This window comes from Lepidochelys kempii, chromosome 2 (assembly GCF_965140265.1).
Source record: "Lepidochelys kempii isolate rLepKem1 chromosome 2, rLepKem1.hap2, whole genome shotgun sequence".
Taxonomy (NCBI): domain Eukaryota; kingdom Metazoa; phylum Chordata; order Testudines; family Cheloniidae; genus Lepidochelys; species Lepidochelys kempii.
Window position 1 is genome coordinate 223,489,860 of NC_133257.1, and position 15,486 is coordinate 223,505,345.

General features: G+C 43.1%; 1 protein-coding gene across 4 annotated transcripts in view; it reads left to right on the forward strand.

Annotated features, from left to right (window-relative positions):
* The first annotated feature begins 576 nt into the window (after positions 1–576).
* Positions 577–15,486, forward strand: part of CALCR (calcitonin receptor) — a 277,001-nt gene continuing 262,091 nt past the window's right edge. The window contains exon 1 of one of the 4 annotated variants that reach the window (XM_073333939.1): positions 577–939. Coding sequence is in view for 1 of the 4 variants with exons in the window: in XM_073333936.1 (XP_073190037.1) it covers positions 932–939 (8 nt within the window). In the remaining 3 variants the exon portion in view is untranslated. The remainder of the gene's footprint in view (positions 940–15,486) is intronic. The other 3 variants (XM_073333935.1, XM_073333934.1, XM_073333936.1) reach the window with 3 other exon arrangements.

Here is a 15,486-nt window from a genome sequence, read left to right on the forward strand (position 1 = left end):
GGGGTGCCAGGCAGCTCCTCCCTTTTCACCCCCCCATCCCGGGCTTTCTGTTTGGGGGAAGGTGGCCGCGGTTGGGACCCGACCTCCATTCCTTGGCCACCCCAACGGGACCCCGCTCTTGCTTCCTACCCAGGCTGCTGGGGCCACTGGCGGAAACCCAATTTAGGGGCTGGACGCAGCCCCAGCTGCACACCCAGAGCCGGGGCTTGGCTCGCACCCGGCCCCTGGGCTGATGCGGCTCCCCGCGCCCGCGCCCGCCCCTCTGCCGCCGAGCCCCCTCCCTCCGGCGTGACGCGGCTCGCGCCGCTCCAGCTCCGTCCCGCCAAGCTGCCCGGCGGCTGGGAGCGCGGCCCCTTTAAAGCCGGGGCTGAGCCGCCGGTCCCCGGTCCTGTCTTCTTCCCCGGCGGGCACCAGCTGGCCGCAGCGGAGCCGGGAGGGGCTGCCCCCGGCGCCGCCTACCGTCCCCTCGGCCACCTCCCGCTCACACCGCGCTGCCGAGCCCGGCTGGCCAGCGAGCGGGAGGCGGCGGGCAGGAGCCGGGGGCAGGGCGCTGCAGCAGCAGGGGGCGGTGGTAGGCAGAGGCGCCGGATCCGGAGCTGGGTGGGGGGCGCGGCCGCTAGGTTCCCAGGCGCAGCCCCTCATGCGTGGCTCCGGGCATGCTGCCGCTGCCCGCGCGAGTCCCGGTCTATGCCTGCTCTGAGCCGCCCGCCTGCTGCCCTTGGGTCGGGTCGGCGCCTCCCGCAGGGCTCGCCGCGGGGACATGCCGCGCTGAGGAGCGGCTGGAGGCGGCGGCAGGCAGGGGCTCTCCCTGTGCCTGGGATCTAAGGGCCGGCGCCGGGCAATGACCCCCCGCTCCTCCGCCTCTGAGGACTGAAGGGGCTCGGCACGGACCGGCCGCGGAGGGGACGCGCGGCTCCAGCGCTTCAGAGGAATGAGACTGTAAGTCCCGGCAACTTTGTTTCTCTCCCATCGCGGTGCCTTGTGATACGGTCCGGGGCGAGGGCTGCAGGGGAGCGGTGGGGAGCTGTGGGGGGTGGGAAGCGCCTGTGTACACCTATATAGTGGCGGTGCTGAGAGCCATTGAACCAAACGGTAACCCCTTGGGAACCACTTCAAGCCAGCGGGTGCAGCGGTGGGTGACCAGCTAGAAGTGTGAAAAATCGGGACGGGGTGGGGGTAATAGGCGCCAATATAAGAAAAGGCCCCGATTAAGGACCGTCCCTATAAAATCGGGACATCTGGTCATCCCACACCCCTAGTTCCAGAACCTATGCAGTGGGGCAAGCGTTTCTAAATAAAACATCTGACCGAGACTCTCTAGCTGCAGAGAGAGCGTGTGTGAGTGTGTGTGTGCGTGCGTGCGTGCGTGTGTGTTCAGCCCAAAGAACGACACCGTGAGGGCAGGCGGGCTGCTTGGCTTAAACGCGATCCAGCGTCTCCATCCTCAGTTACAGGACAGCTGCAAGTGAGCAAGGTTTGGTCAGCCCCACACGCTCTGCTGCAGATTAGTTATCACAAGGCTGGTGGGCAACAGCTCTTCAGCAGAGAAGGGGGATCCTCTGGCGGAACACCCTCGCCCACTCCCTTCTGCCCGGCCTGGGGTCTTGCATACACTAACAGTCCCGCCTCCCCGTGCGCCCTGTAACTTTTGGGGTGGATTTCTAAGCGTGCCGGGGATAGCTGATCCCCGCCAAAGGAGTTGTCGTTTTGACAAGACCTTTAGTCTGCGTGATGTTAGGTAGTTAACAGAATGGCGTGCAAGCTAGTGACCACACAGAGTTGGACTGTAAAATCTGAACATTGCAGCATGTTTGACAACCCGCGGTTGGACTTAATGTTTCAAATAAGAAGCCATTTGAAATTCTGTGAGAAGAGAATTAAGTGATTATCAGTGTAAAGCAGAAGTGGTGTTAGCTGGATGCAGAAGTGCTAATAATTTGGGGTAGGGAGAAGAGGAATCTTGAATTCCACAGTGTTAATTTAGCCTTTACGCTGATTGGCTGATCATTTCAAATGCAAGATGAATTCTAGACAGGAGCAATTGTCCATCCCTGAAACATGGGGCATTTAACTGACACCTGAGTCATTACTTAATGGTTCAAATTAATGTCTCAGGATATTTCCAGGCTATTTTCCATCTGTCGAACTGATAATCAGTATTTTTTTATTGCACTTAAAAGCTACAAATATACACTGAGATATTCTGAGCCCTAGCAAATATTATTTCTATACTGGCATCTTTGATGGGAATTCATTTCTTGTGTGCCTATTACTTTCCATGCCCGAATGCAATCTGAGTACCTTTTAATCTGGTCTTTGAATTGTTACATTTCTTTCTTCCTGGTGGTGTTTCAGTAGACTTGTTGACAAGATTAGGTGGGTTTTTTTTGAACCTTTTATTAATAATGAGAATATTATAGCGTTTACTATTTTCCTTTATTTCAGTTACATAATAGTAGTTTTAATTCAAAGGATGAATGCAAAATAATTGAGGGGGGAGCACAGACAGATACATATTATTTTTAAAAATCTTTATAATAAACTCCTTATTGCCAATATTTTGGTAATCACTCCTAGCTATTAGCATATAGTGTATGGTATTTTCTCCAAACATATTCATTTCCTCTGTGATTGTCGTAAGAGGAGCTGAATGAGATGCATGGAGGATGGGTTTGATAATTCAGTTTATCCAAATTAATTATTTTTCTTCAGATATTGGATTAAATCAAGCTTCTTGCTCTACTGTTAAGATAGGTAATGTATTGTAGAAGCTTTTCATTTTCCCAACTGGGAAGATCTTATATTGTTCTACTATTGAGAGAGTATCCATGCTGAACAGCTTAAGATTTCTCTTTTACTAACAACCCACACTGTAGGTAATGGTTAGCTGAAGGAATACTTTAATTTACTAGTCAGAATTCTACACCTATTTACCAAGAAGGTAAATTAAATGCATGAAAGCTAATGTTTCATTTGAATCTCTTCAGATATCTGACAACCTTTAGAAGTAGGTGACCTCCAGTAAGTTATCTTTGTGATGTGTACAGTTACACTCATGCTGGTTGATAGCAAATTATTCTTGATAAACCGAAACCTGACATTTCAGTTCCTTGATTTATTTTTTAAATAGTAACTTCATGGAAAAAGCTCTGCTTAAAATATTTGGGTTTAAATCTTGGTCCCGTTGAAATCAATGGTAAAACTCACATAGAGGCAGGATTTCACCCTTGATTTTTATCATCATTTATGGCTGAGTGCCAACTAGCTTTGAGTTGAAGATGGCACAGCAAAGTCTAAATTCGATTAGTGACAGAATTTACAACTCTCCATAGAATTGCTATTGCATATTGGGCTATGCTTAAGAAATATAAAAAAAGTGTTCCATATTCAGTAAGTAGCATTATGTTTTTAAAAAGAATAGACTGCTCAGACATTACATCTCTTGTCATATAACGTAAGTCAGAATTCTTTGTTGAAACTTTTGTCAGAATTCATCATAAATAAGTTATAGCAATGTTTAATAGAGTCAACTAATGAAAAAAGTTATGCAAAATAAAATTTAGAAATTATTTATTAACATTATTTGACTATCTATAGAACTGGTTGAAAATTTAGAGCTTTATTAGGGTCCGGTTCTAGTGGGTGGCTTTAATGAGGAGGGCCCTAAGCACCTTCAAGAGAGGCTCAGCACCTTGTAGGTTTGAACTGTTAATGGTTAATTTATTTGCCAGATGACAACAAAAATTAGCTGATTAAACTCTTTGAAAATATGATTTGATGAATTCTGGTTTTTTTTAAGATATTTACTGATTATTAGAGATGGTCAGTTTTTATAAGGTTGAGAATTTGGTGAAAAAAACAGAAATAATCTGCAAAATTTATTTTTGAAATTTAATCCCAATTTTCTACCAGCTCAAAACAAATAACTTCACTTAAGACCTAGCCTACTGTTCTCACTCTGCTAAATTTGTGTTATAGTCTCAATGTCTATAATGTTCTATGTATCAGAAGCAAGATTGGTGTATTGATGGATAAACCACCTTTATATAATAACTATATAATATAAAAAAGAGAGATCCCACCACCATTGCACAAAATTAGAGGAAGTGAAAGTTTGAGATGGTTTATATTTTCATGAATACTCCCTGGATATGAAAGAAGATTCTGGGTTTCATTTGAAAAAATCAAATCTATGTATTAGATTTTCAAGAAAGCGAGGGACCAAATTATAATATTTGTTTCAACCACATATAATACAGACAGGTATGATGCAAATTTCCCCTCAAGTTCTGTCAATGCACATCAGTTCTAGAGATAAAAAATGAATCCCCATAAACTTCAATGGCAACAGGATTGGACCATTTTGTCACAAGTACATAGAAGTCAATGTTGAAACTCCCATTAACATCAATAGTGTAGGATTGGCTCCCTGGGGATTGATCTTGCAAAGTACTGAGCACTTTCAGCTCCCAAGTATTTGTATTATGGTAGCACCAAGAAGCCTCAGCTGAGTTGGAGACCCCATTGTGCTAGACCCTGTACAAACACAGTAAGGATCCCTGTCCTGAAGAATTTATAATCTAAATAATCAAGACAGACAAAGGCTGACAGGAGAAATGACTCTCCTAAGGTGATCTAGCAGGTCAGTGGCAGAACCAGGACTAGAACCCAGATATCTTGACTCGGACTAGTGTCCTGGACCACACTGCATCCTGAGCACTCATTAAAGTCCATGGGCGTTGAGGCTGCTCGCACCCAAAACACCCTTGACAGCCTGAGCCCTACATGATCATTTCATGAATGTGTCCAGAGGGGAATAACTAATGCACTGTTACCTAACTCTGATCTAGTTTTTAGTTAACTTCAATATTTACTAGTAATAGCCTGCCAAAGAACAGCATATTGTTACATATTGTTTATTCTGTGCTGTTTTTGGTCTTCACACGCACTTTTTATTTTGTCATCGCTTTTAATCACTTTCACACCAAGGCATGGAGTGAGTTTGACTGCTAGAAGCATGTATTTCAGGACTGTAACAAATGCCAGGAATATAATTTCTTGGCTCTAAATGAACCTGCTTCCTTACAGACATTGTAGCAAATAATTCCAAAAATTCAGAAGCTCTAGAGATAAATCTTCCTAAAATTTCACTGTTTTTTTTCTGATGCAGAATAAGTAGTGGTGAAAAATTATAGGGCCCAGTTGTGCCATTTATTTCAATATGGAATGCTGACTAAAATTAAGTATCACAATATGGTCCATGGTTGTCTACTAGGTTCTAGATATTTTTCTTTGTACTATAGATGAAAATCATGCATGTATAAGGGTCCATGCAAGGCTTCTTATGGTGAGGCTGAACTGATGATAGAGAGTATGGTTGGAGCAACTACATAGGGGACCCTCTACTCCCTTCATACTATATCAGGGATCTCCACACTGTCCCCACATAAGCTGATGCTAAAGGTTAATCCACAGAGTGGGCGTGGAGATATTTGGGTTAGTCTACAGACTTGGGGTGAGACAGGATCTATGGTTATGTGGATCCAGTGTAACTAAGACTGCATGCAAATGCCACTGAGAGACAATGGCCATTATCTCAGACCATAGACACATATCACTGTCAGCAGTAGCTTAAGCAACATCAGTCAAAGATGATTGACTTGATATCCACCCAGCAACTACAATTTGGAAACCCTGTCAATAGGACAGGAGCCAAATCCACTAACAGATACTGAAAAGCCTGAATTTGGGCACATTACAACTGGGCCTCCTTTTAACCAGCACAGTACCTAGAAGTGTCTCAGAGGTCTTCTTGGAGATGTTCCAATAATGTATATGCCTACTGTACTGATTGGCCTGTCCACTGGACCAGTGAACTATTCAGGTGGGACCAGTATTATGAGGATAAGCACAAGTGGCAACCACAACCTTAGACAGAGAAATGGTTGTGGATTACTAGCATGTAAAGACAGTCATCATGGATCTTCTGGAAACAAATGATTCTGTGCTGATTCTGTGGAGAGAGGTATCCCTTGGGACACTAGCACTCAAGGACTTTTGTTGGAGGTGGCTAGAATCAGAAATCTACTTAGTGTTGCACATGGCAGAGCGGGTTGTCTTGGAATGGTTCCTGCAGATTCTTCCTTCATTGGGAAGAGAATGGGCATACAGACACTGGACAGAGTCATTGGCCAAAGAAATTCCCCTTGCAGAAGGTTGTGTTTTTTGCTGGTTTCACTGGTACAGAGGGAGTGTACAGGACCAGTGCAGCTCAGTGCACTCTGGAGAAGAATTGGTGGGATAACTTCTCCATTTTGCCCAAATAGACTGCAGCAGAATGATACAAGCCATTTCCCTTCTCAAGATAGAAGACCAATCATGGATGTGGCAGAGTTCAATCTCCAGGGTCTAGTTCAGGGAGCAACAACATACCAGAGAGAACCATATGCTTCCATTGTGAGAAAAAGGGTTAGATGTACAGGGCTTGTCCTGACATGGGTGTAATTACAGCATCTCCTGGTGGACGTCAAATGAGACCCAAGAGCATGTTTCTTCTTTCCCTTCTAAGTTTACAGTTCCAGTATGGGTTAATGTACTCTGGCTATAGTCAAATCCTGGTGCAAGGTGACTTGGTTCAGTGACTTGTGCTGTGACTCACCATCTGGCAATAGAGGAACATACAAATATCCTGACAGGAAGAACAACCAAAAGTTTGTGTATCCAGTCAAAGTGTGAAACTGGGACCATTTTACATAATTGATAGGAGAAATCACTGGATACGAAGGAGCAGAGGTCAAGCACCATGAAAGCTATGTTGCCATGGGCTTGTTCTCTAGCCGCTGCCCCCTCACAGGGGGTCCTATCACATACAGGGTTAACAGGTAAGTTACCGCTTGTTCACTAAAGTTCTACAGTTCTGAGAGATGGGCATTGCTGCAGAGAGAAGCTATTCCTCCTCCCTAACTCCCAGACCTCATGGAACCTCCATGGAGAGGCTTCCATAGGGCCAAAGGAAGGGGGACTGATGCTACAGTAGTGGTACTCTTACTTTTGCACCCTTACCCCCCACTCCATTAAACAATACTGCTCATACCAAGTGAGGTTTGCACTTCCAGCCTCTGCATTTCAGCTGCTAGTGCACTAATACCACATACCACTGTTCTACCTGCAATCTTTTCTTCATCAATGAAGGTGATTCAGATGCACAGGCATAGCACCCAATAGGGCAAAAATTTGTTGTTGGAACCTAGGTCTATCATCTGAACTTGGATTATTAATCAATTAATGCAATTATACTTTATAGAAGATACAACAGAGATTTGGCAAGCCTGGCTATTTTCACCATACCTCGGATAATTAATCACTAATAGTCACTCTGGAAACATACATTTTGTTCTGTGTGACACAGTGCAACAAATGTTTTCCAGATTAGTCATGTACAACAGCATAAACAAGGAGCATGTCATTCCTGAGCTATGGCATTAATTAAGTCTTGTTTACTATTGCCAAGAATTGGGTGAATAATACATTTGACAAAATTTGCAAATATTTTGAATACATTAATTAATATTTTGTTTTATTGTTCACCACCTCTAGCTTTATCTATATGAAAAATGTTTTACTCTTAGCTGTGACATGCTAAATATGCCATGCTGTGCCACTGTTAGCTTGGTGCAAAACACAGGTTAGGAAGCAGGTGTGTGAAATGCTTTTCAGTTCCTGGATGAACTAGTGAATACTGAACTGCTTCTCCAAGATTAGCAGAGCAGATTGTTATTCCGTTGTTCATTTTAGAAAATGGACACTTCTATGGGTGATGCCAAGTGAATTCACAGACATAGTTCTGAGTTTACTCAAGATGAGATGTATGTCACCTCTTTAAAGATGTCAGAAGACAATAGGCACAAATCCCTTTAAAATAGTGAGATGCATTATATGAATTATTATACAGGGGTCAGTAGCAGCTCCAGAGTTAAGATTGTACTGAAGTATATGTAGTACTGTATTAGCATTTAACTTGCAAGGGGAACTACACAAAAATGAGGAGCCTAGTTAAGCAGAAATTAAAAGCAAGACACAATTGAAATGCATGCAAGCTACGTGGAAACTTTTTAAAAACACTACAATGGAGGCTCAAACTATATGTGTACCCCAAATAAAATAGATAGTAAGAGGACCAAATGCCACCAGGGCTAAACAGCAGAGGAAAGAAGGCAGTTAGAGATAACAAGTCATCTTTTAAAAACTGGAAGTCAAATCACACCGAGGAAAATAGAAAGAAGCATATAAACTCTGGCAAATCCAGTATAAAAGTATAATTAGGCTGGCCTAATTCAAAAAAACCAAACTTGAAGAGCAACTAACAAAAGACATAAACTAACAGCAATTTCTTTTAAAGTATACCAGAAGCAGGAAGCATGCCAAACTATCAGTGGGCCACTGGATGATCAAGGTGCTAAAAGAGCACTCCTGGAAGACTAGGTCATTGCAGAGAAGCTAAATGAATTCTTTGCATTGGTCTTCGCTGCAGAGGATGTGAAGGAGATTCCCACGTCTGAGCCATTTTTAGGTGACAAATCTAAGGAACTGTCCCAGATTGAGGTATCAATAAAGGAGGTTTTGGAACAAACTGATAATTAAATAGTAATAAGTCACTAGGATCGGATGGTATTCACCCAAGAGATCTGAAGGAACTCAAATGTGAAATTGCAGATTTACTAATTGTGGCATGTAACCTATCACTTAAATCAGCCTCTGTACCAGATGCCTGGAGGATAGCTAACAAAATGCTAATTTTTAAAAAAAAGTTCCAGATGCAATCCTAGCAATTACGGGCCAGTAAGCCTAACAGGCAAATTGGTTGAAACTATAGTAAAGAACAGAATTGTTAGACACACAGATGAACACAATATGTTGGTTGGGGAAGAGTCAACATGGCTTTTGTAAAGGGAAATCATGCCTCACAAAATCTATTAGAATTCTTTGAGGGCCATCAACAAACGTGGACAAGCGTGATCCAGTGGATATATTGTTCTTGGACTTTCAGAAAGCTTTTGACAAGGTCCCTCATCAAAGGCTCTTAAGCAAAGTAGGAAATCATGGGAAAATAGGGAAGGTCCTCTCATGGATCAGTAATTAGTTAAAAGAGAGGAAACAAAGGGTAGGAATAAATGGTCAGTTGTCAGAATACAAAGAGGTAAATAGCAGGGTTCCTAGGGATCTCCTCTGGAAATGGTGCTGTTCAACATATTCATAAATGATCTGGAAAAAGGGTAAACTGTGAGGTGGCAAAGTCCACAGATGATACCAAATTACTCAGGATAGTTAAGTCCAAAGCTGTCTGTGAAGAGTTACAAAGGAATCTCATAAAACTGAGTGACTGGCAACAAACAAAATGGCAGGTGAATGTTGATAAATACAAAGTAATGCACATTGGAAAACATAATTCCAACTATACATCCAAAATGAATGGGTCTAAATTAGCTGTTACAACTCAAGAAAGAGATCTTGGATCATTGTGGATAGCTCTTCCAAAGTATCTCCTCAATGTGCTGCAGCAGCAGCAGTCAAAACATTTAACAGAATGTTGGGAACCATTAGGAAAGGGATAGTAATAAGACAGAAAATATCACAATGCCACTATATAAATCCATATTACTCCCACACCTTAAATACTGCATGTAGTTCTGGTCACCCTATCCCAAAAAGATATTGGAATTGGAAAAAATATGGAGAAGGGCAACAGAAATGATTAGGGGTATGAAACAGCTTCCCTAGGAGGAGAGATTAAAAAGACTGGGCTGTTCTGTTTAGAAAAGATACTACTGATGTGGTGGGGGGGAAGATGATAGAGGTCTATATAATCATGAATGGTGTGTAGAAAGTGAATAAGGAAGTGTTATTTACCCTTCACATAGCACAAGAACCAGGGGTCACCCAATGAATTAGTAGGCAGTAGGCTTAAAACAAACATAAGGCAGTGCTTCTTCAAACAATGCACATTCAATCTGTGGAACTCCTTGCCTGGGGATGTTGTGAAGGCCAAGAGTATAACTGCGTTCAAAAAGGAATAAGATAAGTTCATGTAGGATAGGTCCATCAATGGTTGTTAGCCAAGATGGTCAAGGATGCAATTCCATGTTCTGGGTGTCCCATAAACTATGATTGCCAGAAGGTGGGACTGGATGCCAGGAGATGGATCACTCTATTGCTCAGTTCTGTTCATTCCCTGTGAAACATCTGGCACTGTCCACTATTGGAAGACAGGATACTGGGCTAGCTGGACCATTAGTCTGACCCCACAAGACCACTCTTACGTTTTTATGTGCTATTAAGACTAAAATCCTCCTATTTCACATTTACTCTCCAGATTTGGTACAACTCCTCTTCAAAGGATAATTTAATTTTCCATATAAATTTTTCTGAAGTGAAATATTTACTTACGTGTGCAGTGTCCACAGAACAATAATTGCTGTCACCAGTGGGACGAATTACCATCCTTATTGGAAGACTCAGAAGAAAGACTAAATGAGCACAGAGAGTTAGCCTCTTCTTCCTAAAGTTTCTGTCTCCTGAACAAGCTGAAGGTGCATTAGAGAGGTAGTATGGGTAGCTTGAACTTCTACAGCCTGTGCTGTAATTGTGCTATAGATAAACAAATAGCTTCATTTTCAATTGCTATCAATCTGGTTCCTTTAATGAACACTAAACTAATTAGAAACATGAACAAATATAATTGAAAAAAGAGATTTTATTGCTATTGTTTGTATCCAGATCTTCCCTACTGGACACTTAGTCAGGTACCTGTCTAAAGCTTCCTTCAAGGCTCTTAGAGGTCTATCAATTTTTGTTGCTTAAGCCTGATAGCATTGTTTGCTGTGTATCAGCTGCCACCAGATAGTAGCCTTCTTTAGAAGATTGTGCCTTATTCCTTGCAGAAACTGAATGAATGACATTGCATAAAGCAACAGTACTTTAGATGTCACATTTTATTCATTGGAGCACAAGGAACAACAAAAGGCACTTGATGCTCTTTGGCTGGTTGTGACTGTGCTTCTCCAAGTTACACTTAATGCTTGAGGCAAATAGCTAGTGAGAATATCTCAACCTCTCTTGATATTATTAAATGAGCTGTGTGCAATCTCTTGTACCATAAATATTCTAGGGCTCTCAATTCACGACTTGACACCTTCCAATTCAGACTTCACCTGATTATCCAAAGAAACTTTTTAAGCACCCACAATTTTAGCACTGGGAGAAGTAGCTGAGACTGGCCACCTCCTTATGCAAATCTACTGACAAGAACTCCTGGTGCTCTGTGTTTTCATCAACTAGGCTAGCTCCCACTGAGGCCATGCCTTCTTTCAACCACCCAATCTTTGCTCCTAAGAAGGGCACAAGCTCCAGGTGAGGGAGATGTGCTATGCTCAAAGTAGTGCTGTAGGGTTGGAGGGGACAAATTGTGGGAGAAGAGTAAGGATGAGTGTGTACGCTGGTGCGGGAATGGAAGGAAGGGAGAAAGGCAAAGAGATTCAGACAGAGAAAGGGGAAAGGAGAAGAAAAAGAAAACTGATGGTAAAAACAGGGTGGGAGAACAAGAAAATGTAGAAAAATGATTTTGTAGAACTGGTAGAATACAGTCAGATGAAGTGATGGTTTACTTTAAATGGAACAAGGGCATACATATTATTTTGACGTTTATCTTCTGTGTGAAGATGCATTGCTAAGTACACAGTTAATTAACAGAGAAGAAAATATGCACGTAAATAGCCCAGCAAAGGAAATTTGCTTTTGAACTTCCAGAATTTCAATAGGAATATGTATGTAGGTGGCACATTATTTATATAGGTTTAGTCATTTTCTTATACAGATAAGAGTATAATAAAGTTTTCACATCTTATATTTGCAGTACTTCCTTTTATGGACAGTATTTCAAATACATACAAACAATAAAGAGCACTATGGGGCTCATCCAAAGGCCAGTGAAGTTCACTGAAATACTCCCATTGACACTGATCAGCTTTGGAGCCAGTCCTTTATATGTGCATTCCTCTGGGGCTAAAACTGAGTCCAGACTATGCTGTAAATAACTCTTTGGACAGATGAATTGCAATACCCAGATATTAGAAAGTCATTAAGGCCTGATTCTCCTAGCACCTGTGTCAGTGTGCAGTTATGGGGGAAGCATAGATAAACCCATTAATTGGAGGTTTCAGAGTAACAGCCGTGTTAGTCTATATTTGCAAAAAGAAAAGGAGTACTTGTGCATTTTCCACAGTATGCATCCGATGAAGTGAGCTGTAGCTCACGAAAGCTTATGCTCAAATAAATTGGTTAGTCTCTAAGGTGCCACAAGTACTCCTTTTCCATTAATTGGAGCCATCCATAGCAAGAGGAATGTAGTCTCAGGGTAGGAAATTTGTACAGTACAGGCCTCAATTTTTGTTTCATTGAAGTCAGTGGCAGAATTCCCATTAATGTTAATGGCAGCACAATCAAATCAGCAGCATATTGTTTTGTATGCCATTTGTTCAGATCTGAGAAAATTATAGAGTATTCAGAGATCATCACTGCAAATACCTACAGATGGCTTCTCATATAAATATATCCAGTCCTCTCCTTCAGCCATCACCACTGTCAAGACATTCTCAGAAAGACATGACACTCTGGAAAAAATGCCTAAGACCTGCCTACGCTGTATCGTGATCAGTGGAACTGGAGTGAGAGGGCCCATGTTCCCTGGAGGGCGTTTTAGGAAAACAGGGAGTTATGCTTGAAGCAACTCAGCCACATGGACAGAGCACTGCATAGGGTGTAATAAAGTTCCACTTGTTCAACTTAACCTGCATTCACCTTCACTCATTGCAAATGAAACGTGGTGGGACTATCTGAGCTGTGAGTTCTCTGCAGTGCAACCGGTGGCAGCGTGGGCCATGGAACTGAGTCTGAAGCCCCCTGGAGTTTGCAGACACAAACCTAGCCCAGTGATGGACATGGTGCAAGGAGGAGTTTCAGGCATTCACAGACCTGGCCATGCAGGAGGACAACAGCAGGAAAGGAAAACTGTTATTTTACCTTATGAGGAACAAGGCAAAGAAGTCTGCAGCACTACCTCAAGCCTCACAGCAGTCCTAGGAGCTCTGGGCAACTATTGCTCCCCAACGCAGAACAAAACTGTGGAGCAACATGGAATTTTGTCATTTGAGGCCAATCTGAAGGGAAGGCAATAGAACCCTGTGTTACTGCCTTATGGACATTGGCAGCTACAGGCAATTTTGGGGACTTCACAGATTCCATAATCAGGGACAGGATGGTTTCCAGCACTTGGGATCACCGCCTGCTGGAGCAACTGCTCTGGAAATGTGAACTTACATTTGACAAATGCTTAGACAATGGATTATGCAGCAGAAACCTCAAAAGAAATAATGAAAAGCCCAGGAAGCATAACACCCCCAGAAGCACATGCAGCTAGAGAGCAGCAAAGGAGTGCAGCTGGCCAGGGTCCTATACCCATAGTGAGATGCATTTACTCCATAGGGAGACAGCATGAGCAGGTAAAGGAGAAGTAGCCTGCACTGGGACAGCATTGCAAGGAATGTGGGATGTTGAACAATTTTAACAGTGTGCACAAGAGCGGAAGAAGGTCCCAGAAAGATTGTCAGAGTTATATGTGGGGTGCAAGGGGCACATCAGACAACGATGATAACAATGATTCTCTCCTTGAGTCTCAGAGCACATCAGGTTCAGGCTGGACAGGAAAGCAACAAAGGACAATACTAACCTTCATGCAACAATGTTAAGAGGGAAACCCCCTGTGCGATTTGAGCTGGACAGAAGGGCATCCTGCAATGTGATTCCTCGGGGTAACTTGGACTCGAACATAACCATTAAAAAGAGCAGGTTCATTCTAATAATGTACAACCCATAGGAAAATGGGACTTCAGTTGGCACAGTCTTATTTTTTGGCTTACTTACTATGAAGTTTGTGGTGGTGGATGGTAAGCATCACAGGCCCCTCTTGGGGACCATAGCCATACAAGCCATGACTTTTATCAGCATCAGAATATTATAGTGCAAGAAGCAAAAGAGGGAGTCTCATGGACAATGGAGAAAAATTTAAAACATATAGGAATGTTTTCAAAGATGAGTGCCTCAGAGGAAAGCAGTGGCTGGAAGTAGACCCCACAGTGGAACCTGTGTGCTTACCATGAAGGAAAACTCCATTGGCCCCAAGAAAGGAACTCGAAAGTCTGCAGCATAGGGGTATCACAGCACATGTAGAGACCAGTACAGCCTGGGTAAACAGCATGGTGGTGGTAGAGAGGTCTTCAGGCAACTTACACATCTGCATAGAGCCAAAGCCACTGCACTGGGTATTGAAAGGATGATATTAACCACAGTTGATTACAGCTTGCTAGAAGCTTCCACAGGCAGAATATTTAGAGTCTGCGATGTAAGGAATTGGTTTTGGCACATAAGCTTAGATAAAAAAGAGTCCAGCATGCTGACAACCTTTCCAACACCATTTGATTACTACAGATGGCTGCTAATGCTGACTGGCATAAGCTCAAAGGACTGCCTGGGGTGAAAGTAATTGCAGATGATATCCTTCTTTTAGATGAAGGGAACAATGACACAGAAGCTGAACAAGACTATGACAGAAAACTACAAGCTTTTCTATACGGATGCAAGGACAAGAACATAAAGCTCAACCCAGAAAAAGTGTGACTCAGACAGCATTAAGGGCATACACTGGACATCTGCTCACAGCAGAGGGACTGAAAGCAGATCCCAACAAGGAAGTCAGACTTGGAAGCTTCAGTGGATGTCAAAGGGGTACAGCACTTCATAGGAATGATAAATTATCTGTCCAAGTTCTGTGCACACCTGGCTACAGTAGGATGACCCATATGTCAGCTTACGAGAGAGGCTGTTGAGTGGGACTCTGCAGGCTCCCAACAGCAAGCATTTGACCGGCTGAAATAAATTTACTGGATGCCCCTGTCCTGAAGGACAACCACTGACGCTCCAGTGTGGTGTATCTGAGAGAGGATTGGATGTAGCTCTTTTTTGCAAAAGCAGCCAGTTGCTTTTCTAGCAGAGCCATGTCAGAGACTGAACAGGGGTACACCCAAATAGAAAGATTTTCTGGCTGTGGTATTTGGGGAGGAGTGATTCCATCAGTACACCTATGGCCACCAGCAATAGTGCAATCAGACCACAAACCTGTAGAGACAATCATGACAAAGTCCCTTCATAGGGCTCCAAAGAGATTGCAGTGCATGCTGATGCACCGGGTGCTATCAGGTGGAGATCAGATATTGTCCAGGATGATTACTGGTGTTAGCTGACACCCTGAGTAGGGCATATAAACCCAGCATCAGCAAGTTTGGGGAAAGGGGATCAGGACATAGTGAAGCATGTTCTTGGATTCAATCTCCCAAGTTCAACAGTGAAGCTGGTAGAATCAAAGGCTATGGAAAAGGC